Consider the following 20,882-nt stretch of genomic DNA (forward strand, 5'->3'; position numbering starts at 1 on the left):
ACCATTACAGCAAAAAAAAAGTTAATTAGCTCTAGCTCAAATAGAGTTGTCCAAACTAGACATGAAACAGGTCAGAAGTACGACTACAAATCACAAGGTCAAGGCGTCAATGTCTGGCAACAATCTAAACAGTGGCTTTGCTCCTATTTGATCTTTGCAAATGTAATGTTTAAGGAAGCACAGTATATAAAATAGGTCTCAAATGTGTGTTTAATGGACTGGCATAGTTCAATTAACCTGAGGACACTGCAAATTTATTCGCATGAACTGTAATACAGTACTTGAAGCTAAATTGAAATTGAAACACACCTTTGAATAATAAACATACCTTTAAAAAGTGTATCCGATTAAAGGCGCAATATGTAAAGTGGTAAAAACCACTAGAACAATGTTATATATTTTGTTGGCTTGTGTACTTACATTATCCCAAATGTTTAAATCCAGAGAAATAAGCAATTTTAACCAGGACACGGACCAGTGATCAGTGACATCATACCTGCGTTACCCTCGATTTCCAGTTTTATTTTGTAGAAACTATGAAAACACCAAAGACGCTATCATGTGTTTTATTATACAGGTGAGCAACTGTTTGGATACATTAATCAACAGAAGACTAATCATTGTTGTATAGCTCAACACAGTAAGTCTTATTGTTTAAAGCTTGTTTTCTTGATTTACTGTGAGTACCATGTTTTACTATGCTTAATATCGATCTAGCTTACTGCAGTGTGCAACAAGTGTCTCATAGTAGCCGCAGAGCGAACACACAAAGTAGCATTATAACAACTTTCGATAACACTTTATTTTAGGGTCTTTTAACTAGTTGCTTATTAGCATGCATATTACTAGAATATTGGCTATTTATTAGTAATTATTAAGCACATATTAATGTCTTATTCTGCATGACCTTATTTTAATTCTTAAAGGGTTAGTTCACTCAAAAATGAAAATTCTGTCATTTATTACTCGCGCTCATGCCGTTCCAGACCCGTAAGACCTTCGTTAATCTTTGGAACGCAAATTGTAAACGCAGATATTTCTGTTTAAATCCGATGGCTTCGTGAGGCCTACATAGGGAGCAATGACATTTCCTCTCTCAAGATCCATAAAGGTACTAAAAACATATTTAAATCAGTTCATGTGAGTACAGTGGTTCAATATTAATATTATAAAGCAACAACAATATTTTTGGTGCGCCAAAAAAAACAAAATAACAAATTATTTAGTGATGGCCGATTTCAAAACACTGCTTCAGGAAGCTTCGGAGCATAATGAATCAGCGTGTCGAATCCGCAGTTCGGAGCGCCAAAGTCACGTGATTTCAGCAGTTTGGCGGTTTGACACGCAATCCAAATCATGATTTGATACGCTGATTCATAACGCTCCGAATCTTCCTGAAGCAGTGTTTTGAAATCGGCCATCAAGTCGTTATTTTGTTTTTTTGGCACACCAAAAATATTCTCGTCGCTTTATAATATTAATATTGAACCACTTTACTCACATGAACTGATTTAAATATGTTTTTAGTACCTTTATGGATCTTGAGAGAGGAAATGTCATTGCTCCCTATGTAGGCCTCACGGAGCCATCGGATTTAAACAAAAATATCTTAATTTGTGCTCCGAAGATCAACGAAGGTCTTACGGGTGTAAAACGGCACGAGAGTGAGTAATTAATGACAGAATTTTCATTTTTGGGTGAACTAACCCTTTAATCTTACCCAATACCTAAACTTAACAACTACCTTACTAACTATTAATAAGCAGTAAATTAGGAGTTTATTGAGGGAAAAGTTGTAGTTAATAGTTTACATGTGTTCCCTATACTAAAGTGTTACCCAGCTTTCAACACACAAATGTACCTAATATGATAAAACAGCGCTGTTACCCCACATGACCAGAAGAAGCAGAAATGCTCGTCTGCGGCATAATAAAAGCTCAACTGCTCTCAAGATGTGTCACGCTCGTCTTTCATTAGCAATCGCTCCATTGGCCTCGTTCCACTCCAACGGCTTTTAGCCACACCATGCTTCATACTATAGTAATGTTAATAAATATTTAAATTAACTCATCCATGAATATGATTTCTGCCTGAGTCCCGTTGGATTCTTTTCCACCTGCTGTAGACGTAAAGACAACACCTCCCATAATTCTGTGAAGTCAAGGCGTCATCAAGCTACACCTTTGTTTTGAATAAATGACCTCTAGTGGTGAAAATTACATATTGTACCTTTAAAAATCACAATGGTGTCTAGTTAAAAAAAATCTACAAATGTTGAATCTTGATTTTTTTCTCAGATCATTTTTTTTTTTCTTTTTAAAATGTTTTGCTTTAAAAGTGTGATTATCCTACTTAACATTTTTTAGGTTTTGGGGCATTTTTTTTTTTAGCTGGTCAGGCACATATATCACCTCACCTCTCAGCATAACCAACTAAACACCGTCTTATTTTCTGTATGAGAGAACAGCTCTGGCTAGTTTAAGAGTTTTTTTTTTTTTTTTCCAAGAAAGGAGCTTGCTTTGTTATTATGTTATCTAATATTGCATTAGCAATGTTGTATTAGATTGAAGTAATTAAAGATTTGCTGCAACACAATAACTGGACTTTGATAAGGTTGTGACTGGAACTTAAACAAATTACTTAAAGTACAGTTAAACTCATCAGGAGTCCAATTTGTAGCAATACATTAAAACCCCTCCCCTTTCGGTGGGGCACCATCATCAAACCACACCTTCTCAGGGTCAATGGTGCAATTTCCATCACCTTCATAACAGCCAGCACACTGAAACCCTTCTCATTGTCCCGTGAAAGGAGGTACAATCTAGATTCACCTCAGGACATATCAGTGACACTATGCCAGGGGACACGTACCTGAGGCTGCTCTATGTAGTAGCCTATTTATGTGTTCTAAACACTGAGGCTCATTCAAGGTAGGCTGTCTTTCTATCGCTCTTATATTATGTTTAACAAAGCTATGTTTCTCTATTTAACATTTTATTAACATCACATTTTCTCCATTCATCATCTGCAGAAGTTTCTCACTCACTCTTCCTGACTGGAGGTCAAATGCAGGTAAGAATTTTGAATTGTGAGGTTAAAATGTTAAGGCATTTATGGTAACAGTTTACTTGAAGCCTTTAAATACAATGCATTATGTATTTATTTTATTATGCCTTGTAATGATCTCATGGATAATTGTAATTTGTAACCACAGTTATAATACAAAATACTTTAAAATCTACTCACTATTACATTTTTTAGAAAGTATAATGCAATTAAACATGATAACCAACCAATTTGAGATGTAACGAGAAACCTGCAGATATTATAATGCATTTTAACTTGATTACAATTAAAATGTAAACACAAACTTTTATTTTGGATGCGATTAATCGTGATTAATCGTTTGACAGCACTAATAAAATAATACATTATACATAAAGGCTTTAAGTGTTACTGAAAATCTTCTGCAGTACTGAAAAGAGTACCTGTTAGAAACCATGCTATCAAACTCTGATGAGTTGTGAACTTTTTAGGGCTTTCTAATAGAAGCACTCACACTGACCGGTATGACCAATTTCTCGCAAGAGTGACTCTGGACATGAACATTTGTTATAACAAGCCAAACAGAACAATTTTTTTGGTTTGTTTCTTGTTTTCGATTAGGTTCTTATTCTCACTCCACTTTTTTATTGTCCTTTAATCACTTTTCCCTCCTGTGCTGTAGATTATTTCGCAAAGTGTGATGTTGGCAGTGATTTGCCAGGATCCTGTGATTGGACCTCTGAGGGACCCATCAGCGTTCAGACGGCAACAGGTAATTATACTGCTGAGATGAAATTGCTGCAGAGACAGTTGCTGCTTTGTGTTATTCGCTGGTGTTTACCACCAATCCATTCACCTGCGGCAACAACAACAGCAGTTAATAGGTTTCTAACAGCACGTAGCAGAGCTTCTTTAAACTTCTTATTCCTCAAATTATGTTCTTCAACTTGACTTTCAAGTACACAAGGCACCGCATTCAACCACTTGTGTGAATAAGGCATTGATCGTGACGCTCATGCTACACGGCTAGAATTCACGAAACACAAAGTTCAGATCAGAGTCTAATCTTATTTATGACAGTGTGCTTTTAGATGTCAATCTATAATACAGCCTGTGCTTACCACAATGCAATGAAAACATTACCAACTTAATGTTTAGTGAAAAATTAACTATGAAGCAGCTGTTTTTCGGTGTTTATACCATTTATAGGCACAGGGAGGTAACAACACGTGTAACTCACAAACAGAGCAGAAAAACTTAATACAACTGAAAAGATAAGAAGGATAAAACTCTTACCCCTGGTTTCACAGACAAGGCTTAAGCTAGTCCCAGACTAAAATGCATGTTTGAGCTGTTTTATCTGAAAGCAACTTGCACTGACATATCTTAAAATATGTCAGAGCCATTGTTTTGTCTCAAGATGCACACCAGTAATGTTTTTTTTCTAGGGTACATTTATAAAAGCTACTTAAATGTCCTATATGAACTAAGGCCTAATCCTGGCTTAGTCTAAGCCCCGTCTGTGAAACCGGGCCTTAGTATAAAAGAGGAAATCGCAAACTTTGAAAGGCGGTAAAACTTTTCACAGAAAAAAAAAAAAAAAAATTGAGATGAGCATCAATTGTAAATCTTGTAAATCACTGTGTGCTACAGAGGAAACCGCTCTCCATCCTGTGAGTCCATCTGGTGTGTTTCGTCTCAAGAGTGGATTTCTTGAGATCTCAGAAGACTCCTGTCTGGAGTTCTGGTACCATAAACCCACCCAGAAGAGTTCTGAACTCAAAGTTTTGCTAATGGTTGACATTCTGCAGACACCGATTTGGACCTCAGAGACTTCTAACAGTGGAGACTGGAGACAAGTTTACATCCCTCTAACAAAGCAATCCGACAACATCCAGGTAGAGCAATTTCAAGATTCAGATTTAGCTGTTGGGAATCTTTATAGTGAAATGTTCAAGATCATTTAAAACATTTTAGAGAAGAATTCTATGGAGTTATTTGTGTTTTTTTTATTGTGTATCCAAAAAGTTAAAAGTTTTTCAACCAAAGGGACCACACTTAATCAATTAAACAATGAAAAAACACAGTCATGCCAGTGGAAACTGAACAATAGAAATGCGTCCAACATCAATGGCTGTTGTCCAATGAGCATTTGATTTGCAAAAAATAAAAAATAAATAAATAATAAAAAAAAATATATATATATATATATATATTTTTTTTTTTTGGAGATAAAGATACAACAAAGATACAAAAATAACATATAATTCACCAATAAACAGTGATAAAGTAGGATGTCTATCACCAAGAGTCTGAATTGTATGTTAAGCTGTCTGCTGGAGTTGTCAAAAGTACCAACTTAGGTACCAATCGGTACTGAAATTTTAAAAAATGTGATGCTTTGAGCGCTGTTGAGCATTCGTAAACACCTCTGATTGGCCATTGTGTTGACGCGCTCATCGGATACTGTATGTCTGTGATTGGATACAATGATCAACGCACGGGACCGTTTGAAAGCACACGGAAGTGAATTTGAAAGCGTTTTAAAAGCGGGAGCATTTGAAAGCAGGCGTCTATCAACAGACTGGTCCAGGATAGACGCCTGCTTTCAAATGTTCCTGTGTCAGCGCTCAGTGAAGAGTGTCATTGATGACTATTTACAACGTTTTTGAAGCATTGATCATTGTAGCCAATCACAGACATATCCGATGAGTGCGTGAACACAATGACCAATCAGAGGTGTTTATGAATCCACTCAACAGCGCTCAAAGCATCACATTTTTTACATTTCAGTACCTACTTGGTACCAAAGTCAGTACTTTTGACAACTCTACCGGCTTAAAGCACTACAAGAATTTCTATAAGTTGTTTGATAAGAAAGCATCTGTATAAAGTAATGTGCACAAATGTATGGCCCTAAAGGGGCATGGTGGTGGAAAGAATATGAGATGGGAGGAAAAAATATATTTCAATTCAAAACGTTTGCGTTCGCATGAGAAACTTTGCGTTTGCTCGCAAAGTACACAAACTTTTTGTGAGCGAGTGCAAAGTTTCTCGGGGGAATGCAAAACATTTGTGAGAATGCAAAAGCATTGACATAAAATTTTTCCTCGATTCTCATATTTTTTTTCCATCACCATGTCCCTTTAGGGGCTCCATAGTTTTAAGAGAGCAAAATGTAAAAAATAAATAAATTAATTATTGGTGGTTTTGCTTGCCAAATGTTTGTTGGGATATACAATAAAGATACAAAAATAACATACAACTCACGAGTGAAGACTGATTAAGTGGGATCCCTTTGGAAATAACTCCAAGAGTTATTTTTTGCACGTATGAACTATGTTAAGCCGTCTTAAAGCACTACAAGAATTTCTGTAAGTTGTTTGATAAGAAAGCATCTGTGAAAGTAATGTGCACAAATATAATAGGTACATTTTCAGTCTTGACTGAGTGATGAAAATTTTGAAAGCACTGAAGAATCACTGTTACTCACTGCAGCTGTAATTGTGCTTCTGGCAGGTTATTTTTGAGCTATCACAAGGCCTGCATGAGGATGAGGAAACTGCCTTTGACAGAATAGGAATCCGGAAGGGACAATGCGGTGAGTGACATATTATTTTGACCTAGTATGTCATTTAGCAACATAATAACATCTTCAGGCTAACACTGAGACATAAATTCACCACATTTATTGGCCTTTGTGAAACAGTAAAGTGGTAGCACATCACTCTCATCCACAGGGCCACAATGTGAGCAAAGAGGCACATTTTGGACTCATGAAAGCACTCGTTGCACCTGCACTGATGAGCAACTCATCTGTTCTCACATCTCTCGGTCCAGCGACACCTTTGGCACCTGCCATGTGGCCTCTGACCCACATTACACTACTTTTGATGGGGTCAGCTTCCAATTTGAGAGTCCTTGTACATACGTTTTGTCAAAGGTCTGCGATGAGTCAGGGTTGCTTCCAGAGTTTGCAGTGGAGGTGCAGAATGAGAGAAAAGGGGACTCTCACGTCTCCTCCATTCAGCAGGTGAACGTCAACATACATGGTCTGAGAGTGTCCATGCTGAGGACAGAGAGGAGCAGAGTCATGGTGAGCAATCAACCACAATTAGTGGTCGACTGATGTTTATTGATTGTTTATCGTCATAGAGACATAAATATATATATATATATATATATATAATACAAAAGTTCTGCTTCAGCCAAATCGAGCTGACAATTTAAAAAAATGCCAAATATCAGCCAATGTATCGGCCTTAGCAATATGTCGGTCAACCACTAAACACATTTTGTGATTATCATTTTTGTCTTAACCACTTTCTATTGTTGTTCTAATCAGGTTAATGGAATCTGGACGGATATCCCTCTACTCCTGAAGGAAAACAGAGTTACGGTTAATGCCCAGGGACATGCTTTGGTCCTTCAGACAGATTTCAAACTGTCTGTCTTCTACATGGGATCCGGTGCTGTTCAGGTGATCGTCCCCAGCCATTACTCCAACAGAATCTGTGGCATGTGCGGCAACTTTAACAAGGAGACAGAAGACGACTTCAAGATCCCAGACGGGTCATTTGTGCAGGACGCTAATGTTGTAGGGCAGAGCGTGTGCGAGGAGCCCACCCTGCCTAGGGTCTGTACAGATGCAGAGGAGCAGCAGTACGCCAGCGAGGTTTACTGCGGTCTGCTGACATCCAGACAGGGCCTATTCTCAGCATGCTCATCTGTTCTCAATGCAGATAGTTTTTTCCAAAGCTGCATGTTCGATATGTGTACAACTCATGGAGATCCTGCTGCACTCTGCGATACTATTGAGGCCTTCAGTGCCATCTGCGACAAAGTTGGGATCTCTGTTGCGGTCTGGAGGAACTCAACATTCTGTCGTAAGTGCTTAACAATTGCTAAAATTATCTACAAAAACATTTTGGGTTCAATAAAACTCAAACTCGACTACAACGATTGACAAACAAATAATGTGTTCACAGTAATGCACTCACAACGAGGCTTAAGAAAAGTATTTTGGTTAAACCATGATTTATTCAGAAAAAAAAAACAAGTTTATTATTTGATCTGTAAAGTTGTCTTTTTAAATGGACTTTTATAGGTGAATGAACATCTGATTTTGCTTTTCTGATGTAATTCCTGGTGGTGTTTAGTCCATGTAAAAGGTGCACTAGCATGAACCAATATTATGGCCGATAAGCCAATAATGATATTAACACCCGCCAACCCACCAAATGTGGGTGGATTTCAGCAGTGGCGTGTAACGCAGTCACTCCTATTAGCCACTTTATATACATTTTTCAATTGTAGTCTTTTAAAAAGGAATCTGAAATAATAAACTAAGAGCAAATTAGTGTTGTCAAAAATATTGATTTTTCTTTGCATATCAATACTGAAATATCTGAAACGAATAGATAGATACACAATATCAGCTGCTCTCTCATCTCTCCGACAGCGAGTTGACACACAAACCCGCCTCCCCTCACTCACTCATTTAATTTGCTCCGAATGAATATTGTTAGTGTTACAGGTCTTGAATTCCGTGGGATTGAGCTTATTGCACATAATTTTACTCATTCCTGCAGATTTTGTGCTCACACCCAAAGTGTGCACACATAAAGCTGCCTCTCAGTACTAAATTGAGTTCTTTTTCACTGCTTTTTGCACTTAAACAGTCAAATATACACAAAATAATGTCAAAATGCCGGTCTTGGTGAGTATTCATGTAAACACAGTCAGTTATGTTTTAAGTGAACATAAACAGTTGAGAAAGAAAACGCATGTGTAACAGTATAATGGATCCATGTCTCAGGTCTTAAAGTGACAGCCACCTAATATACCTCCTGCCAAATTATAAGATAATATTAAAAATATCGAAAACACTTTAGTATAGGGAACACATATAAACTATTAACTACAACTTTTCCCTCAATAAACTCCTAATTTACTGATTATTAATAGTTAGTAAGGTAGTTGTTAAGTTTAGGTATTGGGTAGGATTAAGAATGTAGAATAAGGTCAAGCAGAATAAGGCATTAATATGTGCTTAATAAGTACTAATAAATAGCCAATTTTCTAGTAATATGCATGCTAATAAGCAACTAGTTAAAAGACCCTAAAATAAAGTGTTACCAAAATATCTATATGGCAGATTTTCCCATTGGTATCAATGTAAAAATTGTGGCCAGTGAAAATGCTGAGTGGCTAGTAACTTTGGAAAACCACTAGCCACAGTGGCTGGTGAGCAAAAAAGTTAATGTCAAGCCCTGGATAGTATATATTATATATTATAAATCTATCTATACTACTTTGTTTATACTGCAAGTGAATTTAGGCATTATGCTCAACTCAACATTATGATGTATAATACAGAAGATAAACAAATTTTTCTTTTGAAATCTGCTATAGAAAAATGTATAATATTTGACTTAAGTCAAATATTAAGTGCTCGTAATAACAGAGAAGGGAACGCTTTGAAAAACTCCAGGAAAAAGTTATAACCACATGCCAGTGTTTCCCATTAATTACTCAAGACTCCTGTGGCCCACCACAGTTTCATAATGAACCAAAAATATTTTTACACTTCTCATAACAAGATAAATATAACATGTTTTGTGCCATTGCTTTGGCAAAGCATATGTCAAATGACCTAAAATCAAAATTGCGCTATGGCTTAGTGCAATATTCAAATCACAAAAGGCTGCAATTTAATTAAATAAGTATTTAGTCTGTCATGCTCCTTGTTTCAGAGTGAAGCGCAGCAGCATCCAGTGTTTTCATGCGAGCATCTAGTGTATTCAACTGTATTTTTTTGTGTGTGTGTGTGTGTGTATTTTTCATTTTTTCAGAGATAATAATAATATATTCAAATTGCTTGACTAAAAACACCAGTGTGAATGTAATGCGGACTGATTATCCCAACTTAAAATGTTTGAGTCAATGTAAAGACTTTTTAATCTGTTAAATTTGATCACAAAAAAGGGGTTGGAGCTCTTAATTGTGCTATTAAAATGCCCCAGATTGATGCATTTAACTTTAAAAATGTACAAAAATAAATAAATCTTGCAAAATTCTGGGTTAAATCCCTTTAAGTTTTTTAAAAATTAATCTTTACATCTTAAAATAGGCAGAAAAAATTAAACATTAAATATCAAACTGCTGCTCACACACAGGATGTGTAAAACAGGCCTTGAGCTCAACCAAAATGCATTTACCTTGAATATTGCTTTAAAGCCTTATTATCTCATCTCCACCCAAGGCTATGAAACAATGGGCACTTTCAGTATGAACACAGACTCACAATTCAAGTGCTGTCTGCCAGTATTAGGCAAATCATAAATATAAATTAAGGCTTGACCTGTCAGATCAGACTACCTGATTTAAGCTCCTGTTGAGCAAAAGGCCTATCTCAGACCTCTGTAATCAGCAGTCCAGTCTCCACCTAACAATCCACACAGAAGTACTCGACTTACTCACTGGTTATTAATTAATAATCTCCCACACCTTCACCAGCTGACCCGTAACTTTCCATTACAAACCACAAAGGCACTAGGAAACGTACTGTAAATCTATCAGTGAGATTAATTATGTTTGATTCTCTTGGTTTTTGTTGTAGCTGTATCATGTGGCCCTCACAGCCACTATAACGCCTGTGCCAGCGGCTGTCCCGAGACCTGCTCCAGCCTGGACACCACAGGGCCTTGTGGGATATGCGAGGAGCGCTGCGAGTGTGACGATGGCTTCATGCTCAGCGGAGGAGTGTGTGTGCAAGCTAAAGACTGTGGATGTTGGGCTAATAAACAGCATTATTCGGTAAAATAGCTTAGCCATATATGCACTGCCCGGCCAAAAGTAAAAGTCGCTGTTTGGATTTTAAGAGTCTATGAATGGATCAATATTACAGTGATTATTATGCTTCTAGCATGTTATATGTTTGGCAACAGTTCTTCTAACCCTAATTAATGGAGTGTGTGGCTTTGACAAAGCCAAGATTCATCAGGCTTAAATTGAGAAAGAATTGTTGGGAGGGAGCATGAAGAATCATTTTCACAAATGAATTGGCACCTCTGAGTCCAGACCTTAAATTCATAGAAAATCTTTGGGATGTGCTGGAGGAGACTTTACAAAGTGCTCACCTCTTACACTGTTAATATAGGGTCTTGACCAAAAATTGATGGACCTCTTGATGGAAATAAATGTTTTTTGAATGTTTAAATGCTTTTGTTTGTTTTGTTTTTTTAAATGAAAAGCTACACACTCCATCTGTTAGGGTTAAAAGAACCGTTGCCAAACATAAAACATGCTAGAAACATAATAATCACTTTAATGATGATCCAATCATAGATTCTTAAGTATTTGCCAATTAAAATCCAAACAGTGACTTTTTTTGGCTGGGCAGTCTGTGTATAGATACTACTTTTATCTTACTACTTTTACTTAATTTTTTTATGTGTACATAAATCTTTCTTATCCTGTCCTATCCAGATCAGAGAGATATTTATGGAGGGTGAATGTGAGCAACGGTGCCAATGTTTGGGCCATGGGAACATTCACTGTTCACCTGCTTCCTGCATGGCTGATGAAGTGTGCATGGTTAAGGACGGAGTAAAGGGTTGTTTTCCGTCCAGCCCGGCGACCTGCAGTGTCTATGGTGACCCCCATTACATCACTTTTGATGGCAAGGCCTACTCCTTCTGGGGTACCTGCAACTACACAATAGCAAAGACCTGTGGGCCTACTGACACCCAGTTCACAATAACCGCACGAAATGAGGGACAGAACAACTCTGCAACTTCCTCTCTTAACTCTGTAGCTCTTGACATGGAAGGCCTACACATTGTCATCGGGAAGAACAAGCTGGTTTATGTGAGTGTCTAGTTTTTGTCATTCATTTGGAATTGGCCATATTATCACTGTGTATTCGGTTACACCACAAAAAGACAACGCACATTTAAGGAAAGAATTATTGATTAACCATTGAAGTCTCATTAGTGTCTAATGTACATAGCACATATGACACACCAAAGGAATTATTTCATGATATCTTGACACTTCAGCTTACTATAAAAACTTTAAAACTTTACTATGAAACCAGTCCTAAAAATTTAATGAAACTTCCAACAACTTCACTGCAAAAAAAATGAATTTCTTAATTCATTCTTAATTTTGTCTTGCTTTCCAGGACAAATATCTAAACATTCTTAAATCAAGACACATTTACTTGAGAAGCAAAATGGCATAATTTAGAATGTATTTTTCTGACCCCATTGGCATTTTTATAAGCATAAACTCAATTAAAAAAATTCAGAAAACAAAACTTAATATTTTAAGTAATTTTGCTTCTCAAGTAAATGTATCTTGATTTAAGAGTTAATTTGTACTGGGAAACAAAAGTACTGAGTACTAAGTTTTTTGCAGTGTCCGTAACAACGGCTATCTGGTGATTAGATAGATACGTGATCAGAAACTAGAGGAAGAAAGATATGATCAGAGAACCAGACAAGCAAACTAACTATTGTATTAGAGTACAGTGAGGGGAAGTTTACAAGGCCTCCACATAGTTCTCCACGTAGCACTTCCCTAATCTTTCATGATATACGTGGGCAGTTTGTGGAAAAAAATGTTGTCAGGAGCTGCCATTTAGAATGAATGACCCATAATTAGTGTTTACAGTAAGTAAAATGCTCATATTTCATATTTTAAGGGTAAGAGATAAGAAATATGTATGCTTATGACATTGTATGCGGTCATTTAATGATAACATTTGAGGAGTGTCCTGATAGTGACTTCTGCTTGACATAATCATACTTCTGATATACAGCTATGATACTGCAGGTTTAAACCGGTCACTTTAAAGAAAAAAAAAGAAGTATTCAATCACCAGCACTTTTGTGACCCAGACACTTTAACTGATCTTATCAGGAACTCAACACTCTCTGGCCCTTACATGAAAGAAAAAACATGTGCCAACAAATGCATGACCCAGTTTTAACAAATCTAAGTGCATTTTTATGATTGACAATGATTTGGGAGTATTATAAAATATCCCTTATCAAACATTTAACTTTCTAACATAGAATCCAACAGAATACTAAAGTTACTCCAGTTATTTTTACTACAATACAACTGTGCCAACTTGGCATCAGCTGCTAGTAACAAAATATTAAAATGAGAGAAGATTCTGAAAGCATTTTAGACAGTTTGAAGGAGATCCTACATTAAATTGATCATGATTTGGCAGAATCTATGTTTATCGTGTTAATTTTGTGTAATGCATTTTCCCAGTCTTAAAAGCTGAACATCATAAATACCCTTTCAAAAACATGCACCCATAATTTAAATCCGAAATCACAAGAAAAACATAAGAAATTAAATTTTCCATATAGAAAATTAACCTTACTTTAGGACCATTATGATTTTTTTTCCCATGGTGACATTACTTTAAGACATTTAAATACATCACCTCAATATTTCATTACATAGGCTACTGCAAAAAAATAAAAATAAATAAATAAATTGTTATCCTCATATCCCACCATAATGTGGGAAAAAATTACAGTATTACTATTAAAAATAGTAGTAGTAGGCATAACAGTAATTGTAGTTACATCATGCTGATTAATAATATACTGTATGTATATATATATATATATATACGCACGCACGCACACACACACACACACACACACACACACACACACACATATATGTAGTCATACATAGTAATGGTCCTGAATACAGGCCTCCTTTTCTTTTAACATTTTCTTGACATGCTTCATGACATGAGATGCACTAAAAAGGTCCTCCCAACCATGTTTTTTCTTCCCTTCAGGTAAACGGTAGTCAGGTCCCCCTCCCTGTGGAGTTTGGTTCTTCTGTGTTTGTGTCTCAATCAGGACCTTACGCTCGAGTTGATACAAACTTCGGTCTAAGGCTGCTGTTTGGAAACGCCAGGCTGTTCGTCCAGGTGGATGAACGCTACAGAGGAGTGTTGTGCGGCCTATGCGGTACCTACTCCGGAAGTCAGTTTGACGATTTTCTGACATCCGACGGCAACACAGTAGCGGATTCACATGAATTCGCCAGCAGCTGGAATACCAACGACAGTGAATGGCCGTAAGAGCTCACAGAATCCTCACAGAATTCGTAATAATTCCTAAAATTTTCGGTTGAATCAGTAAAGATAGACTAACTGTTATCGCGCAGAGAATATTGTTGCACCTGATGATTTAAAAGCATATATACCTGATAGCACATGTACATCTCAGAGATGTCTATTTGATGTGCGTGTTTACAACTGGAAGACATATTTTTTAGCGTGTTTGCTCATCTGCAATACATCTATAGGACGTTTCCTGTCAGATGTCAAATAGACGTTTAGAAAATGTCTTTAAGATGTTTATGATTTAGAATGTATGTACTGTAAAACTGACATGTTAAAGACGTCTATCAGATGTTTGTAAACAGCAGATGCTTTCCAGATGAAGTGATCTTTAACAGCCATCTTGCAGATGTACGTGTGCTATCAGTTCACTCTTCATGAGTACTGGGGCATTCAGGCTCCAAATGGCAAAAATCAATATAATAGTCGTATAAAACCGTGATATGATGGTGAGATAAACAGACCAAAAATGAAGTTATTATTCTCTGCAAATTACATTCACTCTAGCTTTTCTTGAATCGTTCTTTTGAGTCAAATCTTTTTAATGAATTGACAGATCCTGTTCACAAAACCGGTTTGAATGATTCAGTCATGAATCTTTCACGATTCATTCACCAAGTGACTTCAACTCACTGACTCAGTGATCCGGTGTAATGGATCAACTGGGGATGTGACGGAGATTGATTCATAAAATGCGAATTACACAGCGGCATAAAAATGTTTGGCACACAATTAAAATAATTAATAATTAATTATGTATCCATTTACTATTATAAAAAGCAACATTGTAATATTAGAATCATAATGTCCTGTTTTTTTCTACCTTTTTTCCAGTTGCAGTGATGGCTCTCCAAAACCCCCTGCGTGTGATTCAGATCTGGAGGATGATGCATATACAAAGTGCAGCGAACTGTTTGGAGATGCTTTCAAAGAGTGCCACTGGTTCGTTCCACCACAGATCTATGTCAGCAGCTGCGTTTCTGATTACTGTATTTCCCAGGGGGACAAAGCGCAGCTCTGCATCTCTTTGGAGGACTATGTGTCTGCTTGTGAAATAACGGAGGTGTTTCTGCCAGACTGGAGAAATCACACCTTCTGTTGTAAGTGCATAGTTTTTTATTATCATAAAATGATATTCTAAAATCATATTTGTCTTATTCAAATGTTTATCCTATTCAAATCTGGAATAGATTTGAATAGGATATATATATTATTTCTGTCTTTATATTTTGACTTTTTACTTTTTCTTTCCTTTTAATATATTATAAAAAAAAAATTCAACATGATTTTTATATATTTTTCTTTATTGCTTATGTAAAATACTTTGAATTATCATTGTATGAAATGTACTATATAAATAAACCTGCATTGACTTAACATAGTAGTTGTGAATTTGCAAAATCATTTCTTTCTTTCAGTATAGTAGATGAAAGAACTGTCAGGCAACAACTCAAATGAAACCTTAAAACTCTGAACTTTTCTGCTTCCACACAGTTGCCAATCCTTCAACACCGCCAACAGATGACCCTACACCAACCCCACCAGCTGCAAGTAAGCAGTCTCTCTTGTTTCTGTCTTTCTTTACACCGATCATGCATAACATTATGACCACAGACAGGTGAAGTGAATAACACTGATTATCTCTTCATCACGGCACCCGTTATTGGGTGGGATATATCAGGCAGCAAGCGAACAGAACAGTGGCGAACTGGCGACAGGGTCATGGGCGGCCAAGGCTCATTGATGCACGTGGGGAGCGAAGGCTGGCCCATGTGGTCCGATCCAACAGACGAGCTACTGTAGCTCAAATTGATCAATAAGTTAATGCTGGCTCTGAGAGAAAGGTGTCAGAATACACAGTGCATCACAGTTTGTTGCGTATGGGGCTGCATAGCCGCAGACCAGTCAGGGTGCCCATGACCCCTGTCCACCGCCGAAAGCACCAACAGTGGGCACGTGAACATCAGAACTGGACCACGGAGCAATGGAAGAAGGTGGCCTGGTCTGATGAATCACGTTTTCTTTTACATCACGTGGATGGCCGGGTGCGTGTGCGTCGCTTACCTGGGGAACACATGGCATCGGGATGCACTATGGGAAAAAGGCAGGCCAGCGGAGGCAGTGTGATGCTTTGGGCAATGTTCTGCTGGGAAACCTTGGGTCCTGCCATCCATGTGGGTGTTACTTTGACACATACCACCTACCTAAGCATTGTTGCAGACCATGTACACCCTTTCATGAAAACAGTATTCCCTGGTGGCTGTGGCCTCTTTCAGCAGGATAATGCGCTCTGCCACAAAGCAAAAATGGTTCAGGAATGGTCTGAGGAGCACAACAATGAGTTTGAGGTGTTGACTTGGCCTTCAAATTCCCCAGATCTCAATCCAATTGAGCATCTGTGGGATGTGCTAAAAAAAAAGTCCGATCCATGGAGGCCCCACCTCGAAACTTACAGGACTTAAAAGATCTGCTGCTAACATCTTGGTGCCAGATACTACAGCACACCTTCAGGGGTCTAGTGGAGTCCATGCCTTGACAGGTCAAGGCCGTTTTGGCAGCAAAAGGAGGGCCAACACAATATTAGGAAGGTGGTCATAATGTTATGCCTGATCGGTCTATATATATAAAATTTCTTTGTCATCACACAGGTTGCCCATGGAGCTGTAACTTTGATCAGGATGAATGTGGGTGGGAACAACTTATCCAAGACAGTTTTGATTGGACCAGATGGTCAGGGTCAACACCATCAAACTTCACAGGACCAGCCAGTGACCACACCACAGGAAGTAAGTTTGCTGGGAAAATTGGTTCATAAAATATGAAGTAGACTGGGATTCTGATTGTATTTTGTGGCACAGATTTCATGTAGACATTGGGTCCGTGTCCCAGTCAATACCTGGGTAAAACAAAACAGAGTTTATTGTCTTATTCACTACTCTGACTGTTTTATATAGGTGGCTCTTACCTGTATATTGAGGGGGATAGTGTGGTCCATGGCGACTCAGCCCGACTAATGAGTCCTGTCTGCAACACTTCCGGCAAGCAGTGTTTGAGTTTCTGGTTTCACATGTACGGCCTGGCAAATGCTATGTTGCTTAACTTCTATATATACGAGAACAACCAAGCCATCAAAATATGGTCCAGAGCCAACAACCAGGGCAACAGCTGGTACCAAGGCCAGGTTGAAATCAAACCACAACAGCCATTCCAGGTAAGTTACAGTATGTGTATATGACATACAGTAACACACGTTCTACTTGTTAATGAATACAGAGGACAAAAATAAGTGCATAGGCAATCATGTTAAATATGATGGATGAGAGATTGTTTGTTAATACTCTAATATGGACTGTTTCAGATCATCATAGAAGGCATCAGAGGCTCAGATCCACGCTCAGATGTAGCCATAGATGATGTGGCCATAATGTATGGTGCATGTGATTGTAAGTGTTGTAGATATAAATCTATTACAATCTGATTATTTTTTGTGGCGTGGTTTGTGGCCACTTTTTTTTTTTTTTAGCTTTCTCCATCAGAATAAAAATCTGACTCTAATTCAGAAATGCTGTTGTTAACTGGGTATTAATTAATTTATTTAAAAAGTATATTTTTATATACAGTATAATCCTTTTGTATTTTTTATATTACATAAATAAAGAAAGCTTCAATTAATTTGAATTGGTCTCAAAACATTGGCAGATTCATCAGCAGAAGATTCGGACTGGACCACTCTTGGACCCCATCCGACTACCCCAAACTTAATCATACCCCATCCAAGTAAGACATCCTAAAATAATGTTTATGTAAAAGTGATGCAAAACACTGTTCACAACCCAGTTTACTTCCGTCACCTCTTGTTTTGTTATTTCAAGAAAATTGGTATTCAATGAGAAACACTGCTGGGCAGGATTAAACATTATTCATAAGTAAATGTTCCAGTACACGTTTTTTTATAGTTCAAACTGTGGAGAACATGAGTTATTTTCAAGGAATGCATGAACTGATAAAACGTGCAGTATATCTTAAATGCAATAAAAACATAAAAGTGTCTTGTGAATATAAATGTGAAATTAATGGATTGAGAAAAGTGGGCGTTACACACCCAAAAAGGAAGAGGTTGAAAAGTAAGAGGGATTTGTGAGATATCAGACATCACTATATAGGTGATCTAAGTTTTAATGTTTAAAAAGGCATTCATATGCTCCATAATCTTGGCGGATCAGATTGTGGTTAACTGCTTGGTATGATAATTATTTGGTTACTTTGTTTTGACAGATTGTAAAATGAACTGTGATTTTGAAAAGGACATCTGCAGTTGGACTCAGATTGTGACTGACGTTTTTGATTGGACAAGACACACAGGCTCCACCCCCACATCAATGACTGGTCCCTCCTCTGACCACACAACAGGAAGTAAGTCAACATTCATAATTTCATATCTTATAAAGCTGACCATATTCAACCACTTCCCTACTCAAATGTCTCCTTTTCCCGGTCCAGGTGGTTTTTATATGTACATGGAGGGTGACAGCGCAACTTATGGTGACACAGCCCGTCTACTCAGTGCGCAATGTGCTGACCCTCAACCTCAGTGTCTTAAGTTCTGGTACCACATGTATGGTTCCAGCTGGGCCATGGGACTAAGCGTCTATGTCCTGGAGGGCAATGTGGCCAAGGAGGTGTGGAAGATGACAGAAGACCAAGGAAACATGTGGCATCTTGCACAGGTGGACCTGAGATCAGATGTTAAGTTCAAGGTAAATAAAAGTTTGAGAACTACCTAATCTTCTTCAAATTACACTAAACTATTAGAACTAATCTATAGTAATCTGTGTTATTGTTCAATCAGGTGATCTTTGAGGGGCGTAGAGGAAGCTCAGCCCAGTCAGATGTTGCCATTGATGACATCTCACTGCACAGAGGAGCCTGTAGCGGTATGTTTCTACTTTGTGGTGACCCTTTGTCAACTACATTTTGCAAAAATGTTCCTAATTAATTAAAGCGTTGTACGCATCTTTCAGCATTACCAAACCAGGTGGCTCCACCTTCAGTCCCATTGCCACCAGCTGCAACAACGCCACAGCCTGCACCCATCCAAACTGCAGAAATACCAAAAACCTCAGCGTGTAAGTTCACTATTCACCACTGCAGTGTTATCCCATTCTGTTGTGACTGATGATGCCAGAAAATACCACTCCCATGATTAATTCTCTGCATCTTCAATTGTTTTCAGTGAAAGACTAATGAAAGTCTTATTTTCTCCAGCTTGTGGCATCAACTGTGATTTTGAAAGGGACATTTGTACTTGGACTCAGCTGGCAACAGATGTTTTTGATTGGACAAGACACAGAGGCTCCACCCCCACATCAATGACTGGTCCCTCCTCCGACCACACAACAGGAAGTAGGTCTTTTTTTCTTGGTCTTGAGGTCATTCTACTATTAAAATTATAGCAATCATTTCACATCAATAAATAAATGTTTGTGTTACACAAATTTTATGACAATTTCTCTGCTCAAGAGTCTCCTATCAACATTTCCAGATGGTTTTTATATGTACATCGAGGGTGACAGCGCAACTCATGGCGACACAGCCCGTCTTCTCAGTGCACAATGTGCTGACCCTCAACCTCAGTGTCTTCAGTTCTGGTACCACATGCATGGCTCCAGCTGGACCATGGGATTGAGCGTCTACCTGCTGCAATATGGCAATGTGGCCAAAGAGGTGTGGAGGAAGAGAGAAGACCAAGGAAACATGTGGCATCTTGCACAGGTGGACCTGAGACCAGATGTTATGTTCCAGGTCAGTAAAAGTAAAACTATCCACTAAAAACTAACTACTTATTCTTCTTTGAATAGTTCACATGTTAAAGTGAACATACTAAACTATATGAAATAATCTAGAGAAATCTTTGTTATTGGTCTATCAGGTGATCTTTGAGGGGCGTAGAGGAAGCTCAGCTCGGTCAGATGTTGCCATTGATGACATCTTACTGCACAGAGGAGCCTGTAGCGGTATGTTTTACTCTGTTGCGGACCTTGGTAAAAACATTCAGCTTCAAAAATAACAAGCCAGCTTTATTCAGTAGAAGGACTACTACGTTTTGCATAAAGGCTCTTAACTTAATTTAAGAGTTGTACACATTTTTCAGATTTACCAAATCAAGTGGCTCCACCTACAGTCCCATTGCCACCAGCTGCAACAACGCCACAACCTGCACCCATCCAAACTGCAGACATACCAAACACCTCAGCATGTAAGTTCACTATTCACCACTGCAGTGTTATCCCATTATGTTGTGACTGATGATGCCTTAAAATGCCACAGCCATATTACCCTGTAACCCAAGACTGGTTGCCCACTGAAGCAAAGCAGGGTTGAGCCTGGTCAGTACCTGGATGGGAGACCTCCTGGGAAAACTAGGTTGCTGCTGGAAGAGGCGTTAATGAGGCCAGCAGGGGTGCTCACCCTGTGGTCTGTGTGGGTCCTAACGCCCCAGTATAGCAACGGGGACACTATACTGTAACAAGCACCGTCCTTCAGTTGAGACCTTAAACTGAGATCCTGACTCTCTGTGGTCATTAAAAATCCCATGGCACTTATCGTAAAAAGTAGGGGTGTAACCCCCATGTCGTGGCCAAATTCCCTCCATTGGCCCTTGCCAATCATG

The 20,882-nt window shown here is 38.1% G+C and overlaps 1 protein-coding gene across 49 annotated transcripts in view; it reads left to right on the forward strand.

Annotated features, from left to right (window-relative positions):
• The first annotated feature begins 1,711 nt into the window (after positions 1–1,711).
• The window catches only part of LOC127500275 (MAM and LDL-receptor class A domain-containing protein 1-like), a 29,723-nt gene continuing 10,552 nt past the window's right edge, over positions 1,712–20,882 (forward strand). For 3 of the 49 annotated variants that reach the window (XM_051871481.1, XM_051871525.1, XM_051871555.1), the window contains exons 1-24: positions 1,724–2,930; positions 3,032–3,072; positions 3,728–3,817; positions 4,699–4,943; positions 6,565–6,646; positions 6,786–7,141; positions 7,391–7,931; positions 10,667–10,863; positions 11,536–11,916; positions 13,883–14,166; positions 15,047–15,312; positions 15,707–15,763; positions 16,861–16,998; positions 17,167–17,423; positions 17,571–17,655; positions 17,912–17,989; positions 18,488–18,625; positions 18,713–18,969; positions 19,062–19,146; positions 19,234–19,338; positions 19,478–19,615; positions 19,755–20,014; positions 20,142–20,226; positions 20,364–20,468. In XM_051871481.1, coding sequence (XP_051727441.1) covers positions 2,854–2,930; positions 3,032–3,072; positions 3,728–3,817; positions 4,699–4,943; positions 6,565–6,646; positions 6,786–7,141; positions 7,391–7,931; positions 10,667–10,863; positions 11,536–11,916; positions 13,883–14,166; positions 15,047–15,312; positions 15,707–15,763; positions 16,861–16,998; positions 17,167–17,423; positions 17,571–17,655; positions 17,912–17,989; positions 18,488–18,625; positions 18,713–18,969; positions 19,062–19,146; positions 19,234–19,338; positions 19,478–19,615; positions 19,755–20,014; positions 20,142–20,226; positions 20,364–20,468 — 4,348 coding nt within the window. In that variant the 5' untranslated portion in view covers positions 1,724–2,853. Of the gene's footprint in view, positions 2,931–3,031; positions 3,073–3,727; positions 3,818–4,698; positions 4,944–6,564; positions 6,647–6,785; positions 7,142–7,390; positions 7,932–10,666; positions 10,864–11,535; positions 11,917–13,882; positions 14,167–15,046; positions 15,313–15,706; positions 15,764–16,860; positions 16,999–17,166; positions 17,424–17,570; positions 17,656–17,911; positions 17,990–18,487; positions 18,626–18,712; positions 18,970–19,061; positions 19,147–19,233; positions 19,339–19,477; positions 19,616–19,754; positions 20,015–20,141; positions 20,227–20,363; positions 20,469–20,882 lie in introns of all 49 variants that reach the window. The other 46 variants (XM_051871497.1, XM_051871535.1, XM_051871507.1 and 43 more) reach the window with 32 other exon arrangements.

The sequence above is a fragment of the Ctenopharyngodon idella genome, chromosome 2, assembly GCF_019924925.1.
Source record: "Ctenopharyngodon idella isolate HZGC_01 chromosome 2, HZGC01, whole genome shotgun sequence".
Lineage (NCBI taxonomy): Eukaryota > Metazoa > Chordata > Actinopteri > Cypriniformes > Xenocyprididae > Ctenopharyngodon > Ctenopharyngodon idella.